General features: G+C 32.4%; 1 protein-coding gene across 3 annotated transcripts; it reads left to right on the top strand.

Moving 5' to 3' along the window:
* Nucleotides 1-1100: 1100 nt before the first annotated feature.
* LOC115973911 (uncharacterized lipoprotein syc1174_c-like) lies at nt 1101-7686 on the top strand. Of its 3 annotated transcripts, none has more exons than XM_031094163.1 (9): nt 1101-1221; nt 1308-1442; nt 2261-2377; nt 2546-2674; nt 3196-3372; nt 4438-4578; nt 5602-5787; nt 5992-6063; nt 7105-7686. In XM_031094163.1, exons 1-9 carry the CDS (start codon nt 1120-1122, stop codon nt 7264-7266), a joined length of 1221 nt encoding a protein of 406 aa, XP_030950023.1. In that variant the 5' UTR covers nt 1101-1119; the 3' UTR covers nt 7267-7686. The 3 variants fall into 3 exon arrangements, with proteins under 3 accessions (XP_030950023.1, XP_030950030.1, XP_030950016.1); XM_031094170.1 differs by having other exon boundaries at nt 1287-1442; nt 7413-7686; XM_031094156.1 differs by having other exon boundaries at nt 1287-1442.
* Nucleotides 7687-14465: the final 6779 nt, after the last annotated feature.

Raw genomic sequence — 14465 nt, 5'->3', positions numbered from 1 at the left:
CTTTTTTTAAGGGTTTTGACTCTTGAAAAAAGTCATATTTGTTGTAGTGAGGTTCTTGCATGTTAGGTGTTGGTATGGTAGGGATGTAGATGTAGGTGATGGTGATGCAGGTGTAAGTTCTTGGGGTTTGGTTTCTTTCTCTAGGTGCCTTTCAGATTCTCCACTCTCTAGAATGTTACTTTTTATATAGAATAAGATAGAGTGATAACTGGATTTACAAGCTTGGCACAGATATCCTATAAAACAATAGCGTGTTGTAGTTACAATATATGTAGATGTAGTTTTTTACTTTTTTATTCCCAATTTTCCCTTGCTAGCGTAATTGTTTTTTGTAGGTGGATTGAGAGTGTATTGTAGTTGATTTCCTACAATAAGAAAACATGCATTTCTACTTCTTATGTAATATTTTTCTTAATTTCTTCTAATATCTCAACGACTGTATATATTGAACACTTTTTTGCAAAACTATTGATTTGGTTTTTTTTTTTTTTTTTAACAACTTTAGCCTCAATTAAATTAGTTTCTTTGTATTAATATTAGTATGATCATGCTAAAATAATGAAATATTAGCCATGCATGTTATGGACATGCTAAATGCTTTTCATGCAAATTATAATCGCATTTCTATAATGATTTTTCATATTCATAGAGTATTTTAATTATAAAATAATTTTTTTTTAAGAATTTGTAATATTAATACTAGTAGGTACCTTGCAAGAAGGTAGTTTTAATCTACTACTATTTTTCTCCCTTCAAAAAGAGAGGAAAAAAAAAACTTTTTGGGTTGTTTTCAAATAACTAGTTTCATTTAAAATGGTGGGAAAATAAAAGAGCGCCCCAAACTCTTGGGCCTTGATAAAAATGGGCCTTTCCTAATCATTATCGGCTTTGAAATACGGAAATTAAAGACTAACACGCCACCAACTTAAACCCAAACCCAAAATATAAAAAAATAATTTTAAAAAAATCCAATAAAAATGTCATTTTTAAAATAGACAGGGTCAAAATCGTCAAAGAAAAATTGTAAAGAACAGAAGATTCTTTATATTCTTCGTTCCCTCTTCTGCAAGAGACATAAATATAAACACTCCGCCAAAAAAAAAAAAAAAAAAAAACTAAATGGCAGTCCATCTCGGCCGTCCATTTCCCCTTATCGCGAAATCCCAACCGTCCAATAAACTAAGAGTCAGCTGCAGCTTCAATCCGAACCACTCCGTCAAGGTGAGCTTAACAACTCTCTTTCTCTCTTCTTTTTTTAAATGGAATTTATGGAAAAAGTGTGGTAGTGGGTGTGTTTGGAAACGCAGTTAAGGAGGGAGTACACGAGCGTAATGATAGTCCCGACAGGGATAGGAGCTGCCATTGGTGGATACGCAGGTGACGCTCTTCCTGTAGCTCGCGCTCTCTCCTCCGTCGTTGATTGCCTCATCACTCACCCTAATGTATGTAGTAATGTATTATGCCTCTACGACCTGTCTTTTTTTTTTGGGTTTTGATAATTTCAGTGTTTTGGATTAGAGTATCTCAGTAATTAAAGCCCAGTTTTATTTGTTTGGGCCTGTAATATGGGCCTAGTTTTGGTTTAAGAAGAATGGCTCTTTTGCCTTGTTGGGCTGTACTTGATAAAATTTAACAGCCCGGCCAAACTTAATTAACTTGACCAACGGGCCCATAAGCCCAATGGGCCTTCCAAAAAAAAAAAACTTAAAAAGAGCCGCATGATTTGTTTAAATAATTTGACAGGTCATTTGATTACAAAATACACACACACACACATATATATATATATATATATATATATGTGTGTGTGTGCGTGCACGCGCGCGTGAGCACACGCGTAGAATGATCATTTGAATTATTATATGATGTATTGATGAAGAGTTTTTTAAAATGGTTCGGACGAAAACTTTGTCCTTTTTTTTTTTTTTTTTATAACACAGCCAATATTACATCTTTGTTTTTGGGCACATTTTGTACGATCATAAATATGTTGGGTTGTAAATTTTGGTAATTTAGAATTTCGATTGCTTAATATATGTTTTTATTTGGATGTATATTTTGACAAATATGCTATTAGGTTATATTTTCTTTGATACTTGCAAATTTGGTGCGCATGTTAAGAATAAAATATTAATCCAATAAGACCGTGTATAATTTGGTGGCATAAAATAATGGCAGGTGCAACCAAATTTGTATCACATTATTTATGTATTATTAATTTATTATCAACAACATTATATTAGCTTTATGTTTTTTGCAGGTGCTTAATGCAGCAATGCTGTACTGGCCAATGCCTAATGTTTTGTACGTGGAAGGTTATGCTCTTGATCGGTTTGCTGAAGGATTATGGGCGCTTCAACCTGTTAACCAAAATAGGGTGTGTTTTTTATGTGTCCCTTTCAATTTGCAGTACTGTATGACTGTATGTGTCATGTCATATTCCCAGCCAAATAAGGGGGGAAAAACACAGTGTGACAAGGTGCTGTCAGATTATTTCCCTGACCAATGTTATGCAATTATGTATTGAACTTGTGATGTGAAGCAGGTGGGGTTGGTTCTTGATGCTGGATTGGAGGAGGAGCTTCGGATACGCCATTTACAAGTGGCTGATGCTGTGAGGGCTTCCCTTGGATTGCCTGTGGTGGAATATATTGTGACTGACACCCCTTTGGAGGTACCCATTTTTATTTTAGCTGAGATATGCAGTAAAATGTAGTGATTTCAGTCACTCAGCTTGTTTTTAAATAGGGCTATGCTCACTCACCCCTTTGGAGGTACCATTTGCTAAAGTGTTCTTGTTTGAGGGTCAAGTACTTAGTGATTGATCAATAGGCTGCATCACATATCTGCTTATGATTTTTAACTTCATGAGAACCATTAAAGTCTGTGAAGAAAAATAGGAGCTCTGATTAGTCAGCGATGTGGTAAGCGTGCTGGAATGCAAAAGTTTTTCTTATATTTTAGGTTGTTGCAAATAATATTTTTGTGTGAGTTTTCACTTCTTACACATCTGATGGAGAATTGCTTTTTTTTTTTTTTTTTTTGGCATTTTTAATATTTTTCTCTTTCATGGTCAAAAAGTCATGTATACTTCTAATTATTATGATTTTAGATAAACTCTAAACTGCCTAGCCAAGAAAACAGTATTTTTCTTCCAATGTGAGTGCAAGAATCTGAATAGAACAAATATAACAGGTAGAAAAGTGGGTTGATCCAAAGAGTGGGCAATCAACAGGGAGGATTAAACACCCTGGCTCATTACTGAGAGCTGTTCAGTCTTTAGTTAACCGATCAGGAGTAAATGCCATCGCAGTTGTTGGACGCTTTCCAGATGATGATGTTGAAGACACAGATGAATATCGACAAGGGATGGTATGACAATAATGGTTTTGTTATAAATTTATCTTTAGGTAAGGCCATCCTGCTGCCACAATTACTTAACTTTGAACATAATGAGCATGTGAAGGCATGTTGTAGGTTTTACATGGCTGAGCTATCTAAATTGTTGAACAAGACCTTCATTACAGCCACATCTGCATTAATGAGAGCCACTGCCATTCATAATTAAATTATATTCAAATATTACAATACAAGTTCTAAATAATCCAGTTGCATTGAAATAACTTATATGTCTATTTTCCTTTCACACTTGTCCATCATTACTTTTACAATTTATAATAAAATTTCAGCTAAATAACATCTCCCCTGGCGGTGGGCAGTGGTTCCTTAATGGTTCTTGATGTCAACTTTGTGTCTATGGTTATTGATAGGTGTGGCTCATTGGGTGTTTGAGCGCAATGCTTATGCGAGTGCTTTTCCACCCATAGACTGTAGTAAGTTTTTTAGCATAATGCACAAATTATATTTCCCATAAAAATGCTTCAGCTTGAACTTTGTTCTAACCAATAGCTCTGATATCAATTTGTAAATGAAAAACATGCATAACTATAAAAGACAAACAGCACAAGACACAAGAATTAATGTGGTTTGGTAACTCTATGACTACATTCACCAGCAACACAAACCAAAATCCAGTATCAATGGTATGAGTTACAACCATTTCACAGACTCATAAACCTCACAAACAATAACAAACGGATAATTTTTGTATTCTAACTCCCACATTTACAACAAAGTCTAGACCACCACTCTATTTGTAGGGATTGTTACACCTACCTACTTCTTTTCTTTATCATTCCTACCTGGTATTATTACACCTCCTTAGTAATCTTCTAATCAATGCATGATTCCAAAACCAACTAAGAAACCTCTAAACTTATCCTTTAGTGAGTTGGACTCAAAAACTTCTTAAGTTGATCCCAAGAATTTGGTATCTTTCAGTTTAGTTTGATGATTGGTTTAAGCCGAAGCAATGTTGTTTCATTTTATTCTATAAAGATTCACACTTCGTTACACCTTGTTCTCTTTGCTTTGCAGGGAATAGATCTATTGGCAGGAGTTGAGGCAGTTATAAGTCATTTGGTGGTTCAGGAATTCAGAATTCCTTGTGCTCATGCTCCTGCATTATCACCCCTTCCCCTGAGCTTTTCTCTGTGCCCAAAATCTGCTGCAGAGGAGGTCAGGATCTCTTTAGATCATAACCAATAAAAAAGTTACTTTTGAAGCCTAGGGGTGAAGTTCTCTCTCTCTTCTTTGCATGTGTGTCTGCCCATACACGCATGCATTGTATAATAGGATGACATCAGTGATTTAGATGCAAATGGTTTTTGAACTAAATAGCATCACCTTGCCCGATAAGCAAGAGATAGATGGTAAGGTCATGGGTTTGATCCTTTAGGACATGTATTGTATTTACCTAGCAAATTGATAAGTAACAAGATCATTGTTTAGTTTTGGATAATTTTTTTCATGCTGAATACATATGCAAATAATGTGGGCTATTTACTCTTTTAGTTTGCCGATAACATATTCATACCAATTAAATGTAAAGAGAAAAAAAATGTACTTAAAAAAAGGGTGTGACTTGTGAGACCAGCACTACTTTACGAAAGGAAACTTTTAACTGTCATCGGATGGAATATTCATGAATTAAGTTGCAGATTATCGGAATTGTTTCAGTCCAATGACATCATGTTCATTGATTATTGGAGAGGATAAATAAAAATGATTTTTCTAAACATGCTAGTGCAGTATAATTATTCTTGAAGAACATAGCCAACTAAGATGAAATAGAGCTGTACAGATCAAGCTTGCAAGTTGAAGGATCTGAAAGGTCACGAGGAAATAAAAAAAAAAAGTTACATTGGTATGGTTAGAAGTAAAATTTTTTCATGCTCTGGCTGAAGCTTAAGGCTTTTCTGTTTGTTGTTTGGGGAGTAGATTTTGGAGATGTGATTGGGAAAGCCTCACTTGTGTTGCAACATCAGGACAGCGTATAGACACTTTGGTAAATTAAAATAAAAAGCTAGCCTATTGATCAGCGTCATTTACATGATTTCAATAGATAGCTTATATCCAAATCTAGACTGTCTCATGTGTCATTCCTACCATGTCTAGACGTTTACAGGCCGATTTTTTTTTGCTTAACTATTCTCATTCACTCTATCTCATATATTCTTATGTCAAAATCCTGTGCAACAGTTAGGACACACATTCTTGCCATGTGTGCTCGCTGGGCTAAGTAATGCACCACAGTACTTGGTCAAGAACAATGAGTCCTTGGAAAAGGGTTGCATGTTGGCAGGTGACGTTGATAGTGTTGTTCTTCCTATAGATGCGTGTGGAGGAGATGGTGCTCTTGCTTTTGCAAGAAGAAAAAGGAACAAGGTATAAATTCAGACAACTATTTTCACATTTTCTTCTTTTTCTGATTAATAATGGTGGTTAAATATGCCAAGAGCAAATTGGCTTATTCGAAGTTTTGATTCTTAGTCACCTCAGCCCTCCTTATGCCCCCAATAATTTTAATGATGAGCAATCAAGTTTTGGCTTCCAGTTCCTCGATGATCACTAATGTTGTTTTTGATACAGCCACTTATTATTGCTGTGGAGGAAAATGAAACAGTTCTCAATGATACGCCAGATAAACTTGGAATTGAAGCGGTATGTGTCTTAATACTTTTACACTCTTTTCCTTCTTTTCTTTTCATTCTTTTAGGTGTTCCCCAAAAGATATTCATTGAAGAATTAATATTTATGTTCCATAAATCATCATTAATGTTGAAATTCTCATGTTACCAGAAGGGTAAAATAAAGGCAAAAATGCAATATATAATTTTACATTTTTCGTTCATTGTCCATTTAGGCACCCTTCAAATTTATCACCAATGGTTGGGATTTACCAATAAACTTGCTTAGTCCTTGTGAACTCTATCAATTGAGCCACTTCCATGGTTCAGTTTGCAGCATGCCTAGGAGACAGTGGGTCCGTTTGGATACAATTTATTTTTGCTGAAATTGAAAACAAAAAACTGAAAATACTATAGCAAAATAATTTTTAAGTGTGAATAGTACTGTGGGACCCATTTTTAAATTTTTTTTTTCTAAATAAAGTGACTGTGGGTCCTATGAACAGTATTAGAATAGTACGTGAACAGTGTTAAACAGTACGGGAATAGTGAATTTTGTCCCCTCAGAAACGCATGCAGCAGAAAAAAAAAAAAAAAAACCTGGATCCAAACCCACACAGTAGCTCATGAGACATCTCTCTTACAACATGTGTGCCTAGAGTTGTGATATTGTTCTATAATTTGCTTTTGAAAGTTTTAGAGACATTTGTTTTTCTTTCTACTTTTAGAGTTACATTATGAAGCAATACCTACGTACCTCTGATGTTCTTTTTAAATGAAGATTTTGGAGAAAATGGCAGTTAAATACTATAATATGGACAAGACACCTTGGTATATAATACGGTTCTTCATAGTCATGTCTTAGGTAGCTTGATATGTTGGTAATTGCAATTTTCCACAAAAAGGAGGAAAACGGATAAAGCGGAAGATAGAGAAAAAAAAAAGAATCAATGCCCCTAATAGGCCGTCAAAATCTCCTTTATAAAAAAAGTAAAATTTTTATTATTTTTCTGACATTACTCCCGAAGGAACCATGTATATATGGTTATTGAATGGGATTTCACCTCTCATACAGATCAAGGTCTCAAACTATTGGGAAGCCATAGGTGTTATTGCAGCTCACAAGGCAGGAATAGACCCAATTTCACTCAGAAGAAACAGAATAAACAACATTCCATGCAATTCCAATATGCTTTCTAATGGTTATGCGTATTCCAGGATTATGCCCATCACCTGATTAATGCATGTGACTATTTGTTCAACTTATATTCAAAACAAATATTTAAAAGTTGTTCTTTTGACTAATTTCAAGCTCTAGCTGGTTCACACTATAAGTTGATGTAGTCATCTTGATTGTGAAAGAAGAGCCGAAAATCTTGGCAGGTCACATTGGATTAATCAACGTGAGGTTAGTCAGCATTTTGTTTTGATGGAACTTTAAACAATCCCTAAATGCTTGCGGGTGTTGAGTCTCTTCAATGTTTCAGAACATCTGGACATTTGTTATCAGTTGTACATTCAGTACACATTAACTTTTCTTAACGTTAGAATAATATGATGGTTTGTTTTGTAATGTTTTCATCTTTTAGCTGGTAGTGGCCCATATGAAGCTTTCATGATGCTCATTTATATAATTCTGCAACAACATTGTTTTGTCGTACTGTTTTTGTTTTATCTTCTGTGATGAGCTATTTTGTGACTGAGATCCTTATGTCGCATCCAAACTACCTTTACATCATGGGTTTGTGTGACCCTGAAAAATCAAGCAAAATTTTCGTCTAGGAAGAAGGAAAAGAAAAGATTCAACAAATAACCTATACTGACTACAGATTATGTTCATGTTCATCTAGCCTTGGAAGAGGAAAGGGACCTTTAAAAAAAAAAATGAAGATGTTATTTACACAGATATATCATTTATTGCTTGTTCGGTTGAATTATTTTTCATTGGTTGAGGGGATCTTTTTTTTTTTTTTTTTCATTCTAAAGGGAATGTACATTAAAGAAAAAGAAAAAAGGTATAACTATACTTTTACACAATAAACAAGATAAACTAATGAAAATAAGTTCATTTAAACGCATTCTTAGGTTACAATATAACATGTTTTTCGCTATCCAAAAAATCCAACAATATAATATGTTCATGAGAGTTTGGTGGTGCACGTTAGCCCCTATGTGCTAACGTGAACTCAAGTCCTTAGCCCTGCTACAAGTGCCGCTCCCAATGTGAGCTTCCCCACGCCCTCTTAGAGAGCTTTATGGTTTATGCCCCTCTCATGGGCCTTTCCGCCTTTAATTGTGGCTTTGTCCATCCCCTTGGCGGGTCTCAAGCTAGCTTAGATTAGTTGTCTCCCTCATTAATGATGGTTAAATCACCCTCAAAAGCCCTTGGAGGTATTTTTCAGCCCAAATCTGACTCAAGCTAGTTTAGATCTAAGTTCCTTTTGCACCAAACTGTTGGACCATTTTCAAAGTGCAATTTTTCGAATATCACTTCTTTTAATGTACATTTAAAAAAAAAAAAATTTGATTTTCAATTTTAACAAATAAACTACATTGACTAGACCTTAGATTCATCTATCCTCGGAAGAGGAACAAAAAAAAAAAAAAAAAAACAAAATGAAGATATTATTTGTACATATAAATCATTTATGGCTTGTTTAGTTGAATTTATTTTCATCCTAAAAGGGCCCGTAATTTTTCTCTGGGGGCCTAGTCTCTCCTAACATATACTATTCTTGTAATTTTCTTTTTCCTTGTGATTCTTTAGTGATAAATACTGTCGTTTTCTCTTCTCAAAAAAAAAAAAAAAAAAAAAAACCCATTTTTCTTCCTATTTGGAAGAATAAGAAACTAAATTCAACCCAAATAAAATAAAATAAAATAAACACCTGCTAGACCAAGACCAAGAATAACCAAGCTAAACTGCGCACAAGCATACCTAACTACACAACTACAACAAACCAAAAACCCACATAAAGCAAATATTCCAACAATATAAAGTACCAACTGTGAGATGAAATGTAAACTAATCACCAATTAGAAAAGGCAAATGCAAGAAAATATGCATCCATTAACAAAATCTTTTCACCTTGTAAAAACAATGAGTATAATTTTGATGCAAAATTATTCAAGAAAAAGCAACTATAGCACTACAAAGTCCAAAACAAATCAACCTTTCTGGCATTTGAGTACTACTGGGAAAAGTGCAAAGTGCACAATAATCGACAAAATTATCGTCCGGCACTAGTACAAATTAACAGTATATTAGCTAAAATAAAAAACAATATGTTATAGTGACCCATTGAGTCGGCCCTAATGCCCTTCTCACTCTAGAATAATTTTTGGGGGACTTAAAATAAATGTCTGCAACAATAATCACTAAGGTTACAAAAATTAAAGTAAGGGCAGGTCACGGGCATGAATGAGGGGACAATTGTCACCGTCATCTTTTTCACAACATGTGTTCCATAATTATGTGGGTTTTATATTTTGTGAGAGAGATCTGATACGTATATCAGATGTATAATTTTTTGAGAGCCTAAAATAAATGTCTGCGACAACAATCACTGAGGTTACAAAAATTAAAGTAAGGGTAGGTCATGGGCATGAATGAGGGTCCAATTGTCACTATCATCATTTTCACAGCACGTGTGTTCCATAATTGTGTAGGGTTTATATTTTGTAAGAGAGATAATACATATATCATATACATAAGATAATTATTGTGTTTTTTTATAGTTTGATATATAATTGTGTGGTGTTTATACTTTATATATTGTGAGATAGATTGTACATATTATGTATAAGATAATTATCGTCTCTTTTCATAGTTTGATATTTTTTTTTTCTATTTTTTTCCTTCATTTTTATTATGGTTTTTTATATACAGTCAAATCGTCAATTTTTTTATTAAAAAAAAAAAAGAGATATTTCATTTTTTTTTAATTTAAAAAAAAAAGATAAAAGAAAAAGAAAATAAAAAAGTAAAGTTTAAATTAAAACCAAATTCTTTATGTTATAGTTTATTATTATTCATAAAAATGATTGCATAAGTGATATAAGTTGAATATAAGTATATAATACTTCACAACTTGATATTGTTTTTTAAGTTAAACTTGAAAGTCCTGAATGCACAAATGGTTATTATACGGTTTAAAATTATTATAATTTAATCATTTTATGAGTTTAACAAAAAATGACATAAAGTTATGCTTGGTATTTTTTCTAGTTGCTAGAAATCATTTTATGAGATTTATGTTTATTTTTTACAATGAAATAATTATAAAACAACTTATTCATATATAAAATTATCATAACAAATAAACATAAGATAATGAATATATTATATCTTTCTATGAGTTTTCTAACAATAGAAAAACCGTTTGATATTCATATGGTGACATTTTTTAATTATTGTATGGATTGGTTTAAGTGCATGTATATATACATTGTGTGTGTTGTGCACATGTACATATGTATCTATGTATGTTTGTAGATGTAATGAGATATATGCATGTTAGCAAGGCAGATTATCTCTCTTATTTTTTTTTGTTTTACTTTATGATCTACCAATTATAACTTGTTCTGCATTATTTTGACTTTCCATATAAAATAAATAAAATTTTAAAATAAATAAACACATGACAAGTTCTAATTAATGGAACATAGAATGGTACACAGAAAGTGAGATGGAGGATTTGTGTGTGTGTATACGAGAAATGTTGATACAACATTTCTCACAACACTTTTGCAACAAATTTTAAGTAGTAGAAATATTTGTATTCGGATATGTATATTAGTTATAAAGTTTAGTACTTATCCTTACTTTGCTACTTTATTAAATATCAAACACGATCTAATGTTGTTGGATAGACTATTTATCCACTATAGAAGTCTAGAATTAATAGTTGAGATTCATTTCCTATAGATAGGTTAAACCAACCCTTCTAATACAGGTGCAATACGAGCAACTAAACCACAGTCAATGAAAACAAGCGAGAAGGTCTATTAATAGCCCATCTGCATGGTGGGTGTTGCCTGATAGTGATTACTTCATCTACCCGCTCTTTAGTCCTATTGCTTTTGAATTCTTGCTCGTGACGTGCTTCATTTTGTGGTAGGTATTATATTCTCTCCACCGAAAAAAAAAAAAAAAAATCATTTATAGTTATTTTTACCATTCCTTATCTGTTTAAATTTTTGGTTAAGTAATTTGCAGTGATAGTAGAACATGTGGCAAAATTCCCTAGATTATGCAAACCTGGAAGGAGAATTCAAATAATGATGAAGTAATTGAATTTATCATTTATTATGAGCTTAAACATTTGGGGAAAAGTGATTTTTTTTTTTAATGAAAAGTGATAGTTTATTGAAATAGAACCAACATATGTACATAGGAGCAATTAGGCATAATATTTTTTATTTTAAAAAAGAAAAGACTACAAGCAAAGCCTTGCTTTTCTATTTTGGTAATCATTAAGGAGAAAGTATTGCGTAACCCATGCATATTAGTATGAACAATCAATTTTTTTTTTCATCCTTCGTATTACATTAAACACTTGATTTTCAAAATTAAAGAAAGTGATTACATATAGTTTTCAAAATTACAGTTGCAACACAGTGTGAGCTCATATATATATTGCAAAATTAAATAATAATAAAATTATTGTATGAAAATTACTAAATGTTTTGCAACTTAAAAATTTGTCACCATACTGAGATGAGGACCACAAGAGCCCCAGAGAATCAAAAGCTATAGTAGCCGTTTAAGACATGAGAACAGGGTTTAATTTTATCCACCCAGTAGCCAGTAGTCTATTGCCAGCATTGAGTAATTGCATTTCTGAATTATTGTTCTTCAATTGTATTGGAATGCGTGCAAGGCTTAACTTCTTGACAATTTTAAATTACTAGTTGTAGCTTTCATCTTCGTCACTTTAGCACACAAGTATACAAACCCTTGTCAACCATTCATTGGAGTTGTTGGCAGTTCCATATATACTGAGTTCTTGTTGTTAATAATATAAAGGGATATACTAGCAAGAATCGAGAACCTCTCAATCTTTTTGTATTATCTTTTGAATGTTTTCGGTGCTGACTCAGAAACTACAACCCTATCCACAACTATTTGTATCCTATTCTTTCAGATAGAGATAGAAATAAAGATAGAGATAGAGATAGTGCAAAGTCATTCCTGAAAATTCTCACTCCTTTTATATATATATATATATATATATGTGTGTGTGTGAAACTCCCTCATGAAGATTTGAACTCCGGCGTTTGCCCTTCACACCCCACAAACACTTATATTTGTAAAGTGACCATCGCATCAAGAGTGTGCGATGGTAAAATTCTTTCTCCTTTTAAGTTAATTAATTATATATAAATTTGAGGATTTAAAATCAAGAGGTTTTAAGAACAGTTATTAATATATAAATTATACTTTTTAAAGAACCATTGCGGTGGATTTAAAATAATATTGAAAAAAAAAACACATTTTTAGTGAATTTAATCAATAGAACAAATTTTCTTTTTATAGTTGATTCAATTTATTTAAACTCAAAACTAAAAAAATTGGAATTTATTTATCATTTTCACTATGGAAAAAAAAGACCAAAAAAAAAATCCAAGTTGTAACTTTACATCAAGGGATCCATAGTGATGCCAACCTTGACTTTGCTACTTAGAATTGCATTATGAAGAAAAATATCCATTACGAGGTGGCACTTTCAATGGGTCCTCTTTCACTGGGTATTAAATTAAATTGATAGTTGCCGGGTAGATAGGCAATAGAACGTGATCTCCGCTACCAGCACGCCCGCCATCAATATCCCATCTGCATGTACTTCTGTACGTTTCTACGAAACAAAAAGTTCTCCCATAATTAGGTGAGTTTTGGAACATATTAAGAATTAAAAGTAAATAAAAGTACATTTATATTTTGAAAAAAGAAAAGAAAAAAAGACTCTATAAGTAAATAAGCCAAATAAGCAAAAAGAAAAGAAAAACTCAGATTGCATGCGTGTGTAGGGCATCAATCTTAATCAACTTCAATTTAAGTTGTAACCAAAGATCCATGTATATATATATATATATATTTTATATGATCGACCAAAGGTCCATATTGATCAACCTAAAAGAGTAAGATGTTTAGTTCTTTATATGTAATATCCATAAAGCTTGCAAAACTTTTTTTTTTTTTGAGAAACAGAAAGCTTGCAAAATTTGTATCAGTAATTAGAGGAGGATTGAATCTCTATTGTAAGATGAAATAGGACATACTAGAAATTACCAAAAAAAAAAAAATGGTTACAATGATAATTAACAAAGAGAAATTAGAAAAGACTATATTAAAAATCCAAATTCAGTAATTGTAAAGTATATACTGTCTCTCTTTGTCAAATTCAGAAAGTTTTCTAATACTTTTTTTTTTTTTTTTGGATAAGAAAGCATTCTAATTTTTTTTTTTAATATATATACAAGATAAAAATTTTACTTTAACCTAATATAAGCGTATATATATATATGTGTAAAGCTCTTTTTTGGAGACTTGAATTCTGGTTCTTGATCCCACAGTACCCCACAAGTATAAGAGTTATGTAGCATCAAAAAGAAAGTGGTAAGTGTTTAAGAGTTCACTTGATCATGTGCATTGCACATGACCGTTGGATACATGTTACTTTCTTTTTGTTGTCACATAACTCATTATGCAGCAATTGCTCCATATTAGTATATATGCAATAAAATCTTTCACTTATTTAATTAGACTTATAGATTTATCAATAAAACTGCAAATAAAATTAATTTCAAAAGTACAAAACTTGATGGATACAACGTCCTACCGATGGAAAAATTCCCACATTAATTGCATTACTTTAGGATTAATAAAAGCTTCCAAAAATAGTTGAGATGGTCCCAACAAAATCATAATCATGCTTATGGTTATTGGTTACCAAGCATGCAACAATTCAAAAGAAAAGAAAAGGCACAAAAGAAATAACATTAATATGATTATTATTTAAATGTCATTTCTAGTTTAGATATGTTAGAAACGTGTTACGCGGATCACAACACACTTTTAGCAACGGTCAGGCAACTGCTACTAAATCTTTAGAAGCAGTTTTTTGACCTTTTGCAGCGGCTAAATTTCCTGCTGTGATGGAAAGTGAATAAAACAGTGTATTTTGTGTTGTAAGATTTGCTAATGCAATGAGAGAGAGAGAGAGAGAGTTTTGGGTTGCAATTTACTATGTATTTGTAGGATTCCTCTACATGGTAGATTAGATCTCTAATATTTTTGGAGGCTTGATATTTGACACCTACTATGGAATTATTGTTTGTGAGTTACTAATGGATCATGTGATAAAGTTTTTGTAAGATTATATAGGTTTACTTTTGCTTTTTATATTTAACCCTAGATAATGTTCAGTTATAGCT

Source organism: Quercus lobata, chromosome 1 (genome assembly GCF_001633185.2).
Source record: "Quercus lobata isolate SW786 chromosome 1, ValleyOak3.0 Primary Assembly, whole genome shotgun sequence".
NCBI lineage: Eukaryota > Viridiplantae > Streptophyta > Magnoliopsida > Fagales > Fagaceae > Quercus > Quercus lobata.
This window is presented reverse-complemented; position numbering and strand designations above follow the sequence as displayed.